This window comes from Symphalangus syndactylus, chromosome 20 (genome assembly GCF_028878055.3).
Source record: "Symphalangus syndactylus isolate Jambi chromosome 20, NHGRI_mSymSyn1-v2.1_pri, whole genome shotgun sequence".
NCBI classification, from domain to species: Eukaryota; Metazoa; Chordata; class Mammalia; order Primates; family Hylobatidae; genus Symphalangus; species Symphalangus syndactylus.
This window is the reverse complement of record NC_072442.2, coordinates 12,354,490-12,365,669: the sequence shown is the minus strand read 5'-3', so window position 1 is coordinate 12,365,669 and position 11,180 is coordinate 12,354,490. Positions and strand designations below refer to the sequence as shown.

Genomic DNA, 11,180 nt, shown 5'->3' with positions numbered 1-11,180 from the left:
TACTCTCCCTGCTCAACATTTTAAGAACCCTTTTCCTCCATGGGCACTCATATATTTTTTTGGGTATGAGTTGGTGCAAAAATTTTAGAAGGCAATTTGGCAATATCTATCAACTGTTTAAATGCATATACTATTGATCTAGCACTCCAATTCCAACATTTTGTCCCGTAGCGATCTTCATACATCTGCATGTACACACAAGCATGAACTGTTCACTGCAGCATTATGTGCAATAGAAAAAATGAGGAAAAACTATGCATAGGAGATTTAAAAACCACATTATGATAGAGTCATACAAAGGGATACTTGGCAGCTGTTAAAAATAATGACCCACCTGCACCAGAAAGATGTTCATGATATGCCACTACGTGAGTGGAAACGATGACAGTTTACACACAAATATGTATGGTCTCATCCCAGTTTGATTAAAAATCATATAATATATTCATAGAAAGAGGCGCAGAAGGATTTATACTAATCTATAGAGGTGGAGCCTCTAGAAGGGGGATTGGCAGGGGCAAAGGAAAGAGGTAAGACTTTCTACCTTTTGTATTATTCTGAACTATTACAATATCATGTAATAGATACATACACTTTGGTTATTAAAAATAGAAATTAAAAAAAAACCTTCACCTGCGGCTAATCAATGTACTCATATTGGTGGCCAGAATTTACATAATTTACTCTAATTTCCTGTTTAATTGTTCTCTAGGCCTTAATTAGCCTGAGTAATATTTCACTGTGGTCAGTGTAAAAACAATCCCACCTTCCCTGTCCTCCACCCCCACTGCTGCCTCCCTGACAGAAGGGAAAAACTTCTTAAGGAGACTAAGAAACAGGGATCTTCTTTTAGACCTTCCCAATTCATTGATGGTGCCACCTGGTGAATTTTGCAACTCCCCTTTTTCAGCAGTTTGCAAAAGCAAATCCCTCCGTCCTAGCGATGCTACTACCTGCAGTTACATGCCACCCAGAATAAACGGGTCAGGCCAGTGCTTGCCCCCCTCAGAATTCCAAGGGGCAGTTGGCATTGAAGGAGGTCACATGGGTTGGGGCCAAGGCTGCAAGGAAAGTCTAAGGTCAGCGGTCAACCCCCAAAACTGCCCATTACCCTCAACAGGCATTTGCCCTGCACAAATACAGAAAGTGTGGGATAGAAACTGTGTAGACACCTCCTATCTGCCATCCACAAACTAGTACTATCATCTTAAATAAAGCACCCCCGGCTTTTTATACATTTCATAACAATACGTAAAAGGGTAAAAAAAACAATTTTCAAAATAGATGATACCAGAATTCTTCTGGGTAGGAGGGAGGAGGCTGCTCTTTGAAGAATACCTGGGTGAGCAAGCTAGGGCAGGTGTGCAATGGTTGTTGGCCGAATTTGTTGTCTGTGCTTCTGAAAGCGAGCAGGGGAGCTGGAGGCAGGGGAAAGGCTGGGAGGAGCCAGGATAGTCAATGACGTCATGGTGGTGAGGGGGCCCAAAGTGGCGAAGCCTCCAGTTAACAACAGTGGTGAAGCCTCCAGTTCTGATGGAAGTTATCTGTGTTTCGATGGAAGCCTGGGTTCCACTCCCTTCACGGTATCAGTAAATCTATACCCAACAATGTGCCTGGGAGTGTGGTTTCCAACAGCACTCAAAAGAGGACTTGATTTAGGATGTATCAGAGTCTGCACACGGGAACAGGAGCCCAGGAGGCGAAGGGGTACATAAGAACAAGCCCCTGGAACACTGTAGAAACTGCATGTATGTGATGGGGGAGGAATGGGGGCTCCCACCATAGGCCACAGGCTTGGTGTGGTCTAAGACAATTCTGACCAGGTCTGAAAGACCAGGGTAACAACCAACTTCTCTCTAACTTATTAGAGCTCTTCTCACTTTTAAAGTGCTCTCATTTCCCAGCCTCACCTGTCCACACATGCGGATGAGCCAGCCAAGGTGTGGAATGCAAAACAAACCTCTCAGGTGGGAGGGAGGGGAGCTGGGAACCGGGTCAAGAAGAGGATACAGAAAGCAGGAATGACGAAAGGAGTGTCCTGGACTAGAAAAACCAGCTTGCCTCCCTTTGTTATCAAAAAATGGTTGTGGGCAGGGGGAAGCGGGATTTTGAGCGGGGCTGATAAATGTGGCACTCCATCCTTTGCCCACTTTCCCTCTATCTCCCAGTTGCTGATGCCATCTGGCTACCCAGTTACCTCCATGCAACAAGGGACCCACTTAGCCCTGCCCCACCCAACAGGTCAACACTCCCTGTTTCTCACCAGACTAGAAGTTCTATGAAGGCAGGAACAGTATCGGTATTGGCTCACCTTGGTATTCCCAGCCCCTGATACGGGGTTAAGAGGGTTGGCACACACTAGCATTTGAAAACTATTCATCAAGTGAATGAATGGACCCTTAAAAGCATTAAGAAATCAAGGTGATTAAATGGATTTTCAAAGGTACCCCAGCATGTCAACCTCAATTCTCCCTTCATTCTCCAGGGCAGGCATGCTAACCCTAATGATTGGCTCAAGAGAGGAAGTTCAGGCAGCTGCAGGGAAGATCATTTTTGGTGGGGCCATTTCATTGAATTGGTTTACTTGTCCAGTGCTGGGGGCCAGAAACACCTTCTCCCCCACCTACCCTTAGCTCAGACCTTTCTGCCAGAAGGATAAACATGTTACAGCTCTGCTTCCTGCTTTATATTAGCTCATGGTCTTTAGTTTGAGACTTCATCCACAACTAAAAAATATCCAAGGACACCTGGTAGGACAATGTTCCTGCCCATTCCCCACCTGCTATGTGAAAAGGTCAGGCCTGACCATGACAGCAGCAATATGTGTAATTCCAGCACAGATGGTTTTTGTCTGGCCTCTTTGTTGCCAAGGTTACCTGGGTTATTAACTAATCTTGCTGTTTGATAAATTTGGAGGCTTTGTGAAAGTCTGGCTGGAAGTTCTATTACTCATAGCAGCATCCTTTCAAACTACCCTCCATTCAAGAGAAAATCCAGGTTGAACAGGATCCCTAGCTTTAGTTTAAGATATGAGGCTTTAAAATACACAAAAAAGGCCGGGCGCAGTGGCTCACGCCTGTAATCCCAGTACTTTGGGAGGCCGAGGTGGGTGGATCACAAGGTCAGGAGATCAAGACCATCCTGGCGAACATGGTGAAATCCTGTCTCTACTAAAAATACAAAAAATTAGCCGGGCGTGGTGGTGGGCACCTGTAGTCCCAGCTACTCAGGAGGCTGAGGCAGGAGGATGGCTTGAACCGGGGAGGCGGAGTTTGCAGTGAGCTGAGATTGTGCCATTGCACTCCAGCCTGGGCAACAGAGTGAGACTCCATCTCAAAAAAAAAAAAAAAACCAAAAAACAAAAACACACACACACACAAAATTGGATCACTAAGAAGACAAGACTAGGAAAGGCATCTCACTGAAATAAGGTACCTAATTGCCCAAGACCTGAGCCCATGGTACCCCATTTTTACCCCATCTCAGTCTAACCATCAATGTCCTGACTAGATTAGATTTTCTGGTGTTTTTACCATGTGATTTCCTTTTTTGATTCTCAGGGTGACAGCCATTGATTTGTCACCCATGGGCCCCCGTTATAGCCCTTCTCAGGGCCAACGTGCTGCTGTGACCTTTTGGGAAGCCAGACAACCTGGGAGCCAGGCTAAGCCTTCCTGTAACAGGTAGTGATCCGCTGACTTCAGCTTTCCATTTTCTGCATTTCCTCAACCGCAAAGTGGTAATTTTGGACAAATGAATCTCTAAGGTCCCCTTCAGCCCTGATGTTTTCCTACTCTGCATCAATTAAGGTAATCTCAGGAATGTGGATGACAGCAGTGATTTAAATTTGCCAGGTACTTCTGCTTCCAGCGTTTCTTCTAGCTATGTAAAGCATGGACAACTGGTCTAAGCCAGTTCAGGCGTTATCTCAAATTCCTATTTCCCAGCCTCGAGTGTCTCTACACAGGAACCTAAATAGTTAGGTTTGAGAGATGGGGGGCAGACAATAGAAAAGGGCTAATTATGCCTGGTTCCAAGGCCTTGACTATGTAATAATCATATCTCCAGTACCCATATGATTGGAAAGAAGCATGAAAGTTCTAAGCAACGGTTAATAAGAAATCGTTCTATTTTGGCATTAGCAGACATGGCATAATTTTGGAAAGAATTTTCATCCTAAGATATCATTACTGTGTCTGGTTAATTTTGTTTTAAGCTGTATTTGACTTCCAGGGTAGATCTATTTCCCTTTATAAATAATGTGTCCCTTCAACACTGCAGAGAAAACCTACTTAGAATTAACCTAGCGGTGAGATATTCAAGTGATCGTTACTTAAGATACAAAGTGAACAGTACATATAAATGGTGTCAGGGAACTACTAGTTTCCTTCACAAAATCCCACCCTGGTCATCCAAGGTTGGCAAAATGGAGGAAGGTCCTATCTCTGGCTGTTATTCCCTACAGCCTACAGGGAAATGGCAGCAGCAAATTATCAAAAATTTTCTAAAAGGAAGGTAACCCTTCCAGGGCGATGAGGTTCAGATGCCCTTCTCAAATGATTTTCTTTCTCTTCTCAACCTTGAAAAATTTGGGGTTTAATTTTATTAGAATTTTGTGGGTTTCCATGCAGATAGGAGCAGGTTTGCTTCCTTCGTGGGTTTAAAATCACTCCAACATTTCACTGCTTCTCCTTGTTTCTGTTCAGCATCAAGACATAAAAGTGTATTTCAAAAAATACCCAGAGAGAAAACAACTTGCCTAGAAGTCACATGCCAAGAAACAGGATCAGAAATCAGAAATCCTTCATGCACTAGCTTCTGGGATCTTCCTGGGGTCACCCTTTTAATTTGTCTGTGGATCCCACTCTCCATTTGCCCAAAGACTGATTACCAGTTCCAATTTACCTTCAGGTCATCAGGGATGAAGACTTTGCGAGCTTTCTTGATCATGGGCTGTGGCTTCAGTTCTTCCTCAGAGAACTTGCGTTTGCGAGGGTCAAACATTTCCTGGCCAGGGATGCTGGAGAGGGCAAGATCTGCTGGGTCTGGCTCATAACCCACTGGGACCTGGATGGTGTCAGGATCAATGGGACTCGGTGTATTGCGGTTTGCTGGCAACAGCTGACCTGGAACAACACAGGAGTTTTAATTCATGAACACCCTAGAGAGACCCAGTAGGCAGCTACTTAATGATGCTCTGAGATAAGTGGTGAGCGTCTTCAGCTCACTTATATATGATGCTAACATGATTTATCTTACTCATCCTCACTGCATTTCTGAGAACACAGCAGGTTGAGTATGACTTGACTCACGTCACATTGGGCAAAACAGAAACCCACATACACATGTTCAAAAACTAGAGAGGGAGAAGCCCAATTTAAAAATACACATTCATTCTTTCCTATCACACAGCGACGTGCCAGGCACTCTGCAAGATGCAATGAACAGAACTACGTAATTTTCACCTTAAGGGTGTTTTCCAGGTGAGTCAGGGAGACAGATCAATAACTAGCCAGTTAGGGGAGAGTATAGATGTTGGGATGGAAGTAATTCTCACGTGCTTCCACAGTGTGAGGAAATGGCATGTAACACAAAAGGAGTTTAGAGAGCATTTCCTAGAGATGACTCTTGGTACAGCTGCACCTTGAGACAAAGAGTAATTAGCAAAAAAAGGGTATTCTAGGCGCCAAGGCAAGACAGAGGTTTGCATTTTTGCAGAACTACGTGTAGTGTTGGGTAGCTGTCACATTGAATCAGAAGAAAACATGGAGTGGGGAGAGGTGCAAGCACAAGAGACGTGGCCAAGAAGGTGGGCAGTGGGGATATGATTTTGAAAAATCCAAATGTCACTGAGAGATGCTGAGCAGTGAAGTGACAAACAGCTGATGTTTGGAAAGAAGAATGAGGCAGCATGATGAACGGATTGCATGGGGCACGGCTGCAGACTGATCAGATACAAGGCTGTTGTGATAAACAGTGTACACATTAACGGTAGCAATGGAGATAGTGAGAAGGGGATTAGTTCAAGAAATATTTAACAAATTAGAAAGAACGTAATAGAGACAATCTAACTTCCACCTGAGGGTCCTAAAGGCAAAATCACTGAAATGCACAAACATCCAGAGAACAATGGGTTTCTTGTGTTTCTCAATGTGTCTTACTGGTGAAAGTGAACTTCGTACCAGACCCAAATGTTTATACTGGGAGCTCTGAATTTTAACTTCTAGTTTTCATCTGAATTTTACAATCGCTCCTCTCACACCCCATGAATAAATGAGAGGATGTCGTTCAGCTGTGTTTGGCCCATCTCCTCCTCTTCCTCACTGCCAATGGTAGGTCAGTGTGTGAAGTACTCTTTAGGTTTCATTAAAACCTACCCCAGGTCGAAGCATGAAGCCACTGGCTCGGATTCTAGCAAAACTGTGAAACCGTGATCATCTGTCTTCTGGAAAGGCCTGGTGGGGAGTTTGCAAAATGAATGCTCTGGGTGACCTTCTAGGTCCCACTCTGCTTTGCGCTCTCTTTGTATCCTGCTTGCCAAAGAGGAAGAGATGGGTCCTGAGGCACTGGCAGAGGATGGAGATTTCTCATTAGCCAAGCTGTAGCTCAGCTCCAGCTTCTAGAGACTGCTGAGTTCTGTACTGGATGGTGTCAAGCTAGATTTGATCTAGTGCCTCTTGAGATTGCCTCAGAAAATGAACCACCTGTGATTCAAATGGGGATTTTATTTTCCCTTTAGAAACTCTTTGAACTTAATAACAAAGCTACCCAGTGCCAATGCCCCATCACTACAACGTCCCCACCTCCCCATTCTTACACAGCCATATGCACCCATCTCCTATCATCATGAAACACCTCTTAATACTTCCCAAATTGAATTGCTCCAAGCTCCTCCTTAGTACTCCAATATTGTTTATTATGCTGTATCAAAATGTTCTCCTTTATTGCTTTATAAATGTTCTTAAGCTGTACACACACACACACACCTCCTCCTCCTCTACCATACCACATGGTCTTTTATGTTTTATTCATTTATCCCCACCTGACTCCTCACCATGATGCATACTTCAGAGTTCAGCTTCTACAAAGAGTGCTGCTCATTTAATGGTGGCCTCTGAGATGCTGGACTCTGACATTCATTCATGGACATTCTAACAATAACACTTCCCATTCAGCTAGAACCTTTCTTGACATTCTTTCTCTCTAGGTGTTTCCTCCAATGGAAGTAGGTCAGCCCTATCTGCAGAGTGGAGGAAACCTAACTGGACCATAGACAAGGTACGTGGCTTCCCCAGTATCAAACAGCAAATGGCAAAGGACCTGAGAAACAAAACCAGGTCCCATTTCTCCTCAAAGATACCTTAGTGCCATCTTATTTATTTATATTTTCTGCTGAATTAACTCTACTAAACTCATTTTTTCCTTTCATTTCAAAATGTCAATAGTATCACAAGTAAGGGGTATTTTTTCCTATCTCCTGTGGATTTTCAAAATTTTAGTATAAGAATTGTCAATATAAGAATGCATCATTAATTTTTTAAATGATCAAAGATGTTCACTGCGAAATGTCAACAAATAAAGAAATGTGTCAAGAGAGTGAAAGTCCTGGTTCTTGCTACTCTCCTCTTCCCCCCAGTCCCACTCACTGTCTTCCCAGAGGTGATCACCCTTAACATCTTGATGTGAACCTCTTATATCTTGGTTTTTACACATAGGTGATTTAACCCAAATGGTATGATACTACCCACATATCTTAAGTTACTTTTTTAATCTGTCAATATACCATATGCAATTTCCAATGTTAGTACAAATAAAACTACTTTTTCTTTTTAAAGGGTTAAGAGTATCCCATAGTTTGGATATATAACAATGTATAATTCCTCAACTGAGGGATTTTTAGGTATATATTTTTGTAGAAGTGATTTCTAGAAGTGAGACTGCTCACACGAAAGGCATGTACATTTTATATTTTTAAACGTACTGCCAGAATGGCTATTAAAAAGTCAAAAAATAACAGATGTTGGTGAGGTTGCAGAGAAAAGGGAACATTCATATACTGTTGGTGGGAATATAAATTAGTTCAGTCCCTGTGGAAAGCAGTTTGGAGAGTTCTCAAAGAACTAAAAATAGAATTACCACTTGGCCCAGCAATCCCATTACTGGGTTTATACCCAAAGGAACATAAATCCTTCAACCAAAAAGACACCTGTACTCGCATGTTCATCGCAGTGCTATTCACAATAGCAAAGACATGGAATCAACCTAGGTGCCATCTATAGTGGGTTGGATAAAGAAAATGTGATACATCTACACCACGGAATACTATGTATCCATGAAAAAGAATCAAATCACGTCCCTTGCAGCAACACAGATGCAGCTGGTGGCCACATCCGAAATGAATTAACACAGAAAACCAAATACTGCATGTTTTCACTTATAAGTAGGAACTAAACATTGGGTACACACAGACATAATGCTGGGAACAGTAGACACTGAGAGCTCTAAAAAGGTGGAGGAAGTGAGTGGGGCAATGTTGGAAAATGATCTATTAGGTACTATGTTCACTCTCTGCATGAAGGGTTCAATCAAAGCCCAAATCTCAGCATCATGTAGTATATTCATGTAACAAACCTGCACGTGTACCCACCGAATCTAAAATAAAAAAAAATAATAAATTTTAAAAACCTACTGCCAAAGTGTGCTCCAAAAAATGTCATAACTATTTACACTTGCACCACCATTTGTAAGAGTGCACGTTTCACACAATATGATTTTTTAAATGTTGGCAATCTGATATGCACAACTATTACTATTGTTTTATTTTGTTTTTTTGAGACAGTCTCGCTCTGTCACCCAGGCTGGAGTGCAGTGGCATGATCTCGGCTGACTGCAACCCCCGCCCCCTGGATTCAAGCCATTCTCCTGCCTCAGCCTCCCGAGTAGCTGGGTCTACAGGTGCCGAGCACCACGCCCAGCTAATTTTTTTTGTATTTTAAGTAGAGACTAAAATTGTTTTGTATTTTTTAGTAGAGACTATTTTTAGTAGAGGGTTTCACCATGTTGGCCAGGCTGGTCTTACTATTGTTATAATTTCCACTTCCCTTGTTACTGGTGACACTGAACATCTTGCATGTTTATTGGTTATTTGCTCTTTTTAAAAAATTTTCTAAGGTACTTTTATACATATACTCTTCTAGATGAATTTCAGAATACATTGGTTAACTTATATTTAAAGTTACCATTTTAAATATAATAATATTTGGCATTTTTGAATTACAATTTCATAGGTAAATTTGAGGACAACTATCTTTAAAATATTGAATACACCCACAGTATGCTCTCCATTTTTATTTTTTGTGGGCTTTTTTAAAAACATGTATCAGTTCAGTTTTATAGTTTTCTTTATTTTAGCCTTTCACATTTCAGTTTATTCCTTAAATGTCTTATAAGAATTGTTACTAGGGTATATTACCCTATTACATTTCCTAAGTGGTTACTGCTGCTATATAGGAAGCTACTAGTTTTAAAAGCTACTGGTTTATATCCAGCCACTTTACTTTCTTATTAGTTCTAATAGTTCTAACAGTTCTAACATCTCTTAGTTTTTAGGTGAACAATCTCATCTTCTGCCTCTATAGACAGAGGTAGCATCCTTCCTATGTTTATAATTCCTACTTTCTTTTTAATAATTTTCAATCTCACTGCATTAGCCGGTTTCTACAAGACAATGAGAAGAAAGAGAGACTGAGACTGATGATCACTGCTTGTCCCAGACTTTAAAGGAATATGCTTTTAATTCTTCAGATCCTTCAATATAAAGGCTTGTTCTAGTATCTTAGTAGATACAACTTGACAAGGTAAGGCAGTTCCAATTCTTCCAACCTTGTTTTATTAATAATGTTTAAAACCAGAAATAATGTATTAAGTTCTCTTAAATGCCTTTTGATATTTATTTATTGAGATAATCATGCCATTTTTTCTCCTGTATTTGTTAAGTCTGAGTTTGGTATTTCCAAAGCTTTATTTAAAAGATCCATAGTGGACAAGATCAACCCCATCACGTAGCCCCTGCAGTTACTGGAACATTGTGTTTTTTTGTTTTTTTTTTTTTTCTTTCTAAAAGCTTCTTGCTGAAAGTCACTTCCAGAAGAACCAAGGAGGGTTTCTGGAGGAAAGGGTGGAACAAAGGGCTTAAAGAAATCTGGAAAGAGAATAGAAGTTACCTTCAAACCCAAAGTTGGCCTCTACTTTTGTCACAGATTAGGCATGGCTAAACCTCCAAATAGTACAGCTGGAAACAGGATATTTCATATTCTTTCACATTTTAGCAAGAATTTAGCAGCTTGTGTTCAATTAGCTGATTAGCAAGCAGTCATCAATGATGGGGAACAGCAGCACTCTGTCTTTATCTCTTCTCTAGTCAATGGTTTATTTTTTAAATTTATGTCTGCATCAAAGTCACAAATTATAGTGTTACTTATTATTTAATCCTAAAGGCTAATTGCAACACCTCCAATCTTTCTGACGTGCTCCTCATTCAGGCAGTTAATAAAGCAGGAGATTTGCAGCAGTAGTGTCAAAACACAATAGTCTAATGTTGATCACTGATGAGCATTAGCCAGCTGATAACATTATCCTCTATCATAAGGCTGAGGAAAGAGAAGACAATTTTTATTTTGGCCAAAGGGTTTCCTTTACAGCTGATGGGTGAAACTCGTAGTGATTCAAAGTTTGGTGCCAAATCTTTCCCTCCTGCTCACCTCTGCCCTCCTCCTCATCACCAGTTTAGGGTCTGTTCACTTGTCATGACTTCCTGGATCCCATGTAGTCATAATCTGAAATAGCACTTTTACCCTCTTGGCATCCCTTGATGATGATACCATCATCAGGGATTACAGCTGACTTTGCTACAAACCATGTCTGCCTCTGAAAATCCTTTTACATACAGGGAGCCAATCAACTTAGGAGATGATAGCAACACTATAAGGTCAACAGCGAGTGCTCACGATATATACAAAGATTAAATTAAAACCTCACAATACAGCCTAAGGATATGGGCTTTCTGGACTCTGAGGCCATATTAGCTGGTCTCCATTCCCACAGCAGGAATCTGTTATTTGTCCAACAAGTCCTTTCTGCAAAAGCATAACACTAATGTCCTGATGGCCAAAGGCTCATTT

The 11,180-nt window shown here is 41.4% G+C and overlaps 1 protein-coding gene across 2 annotated transcripts in view; it reads right to left on the bottom strand.

Annotated features, from left to right (window-relative positions):
* The window catches only part of HLF (HLF transcription factor, PAR bZIP family member), a 59,911-nt gene that overhangs the window by 4,728 nt on the left and 44,003 nt on the right, over positions 1-11,180 (bottom strand). For both annotated transcript variants that reach the window (XM_055256098.2, XM_055256096.2), the window contains exon 3: positions 4,906-5,126. In XM_055256098.2, the coding sequence (XP_055112073.1) occupies positions 4,906-5,126 (221 nt within the window). The remainder of the gene's footprint in view (positions 1-4,905; positions 5,127-11,180) is intronic.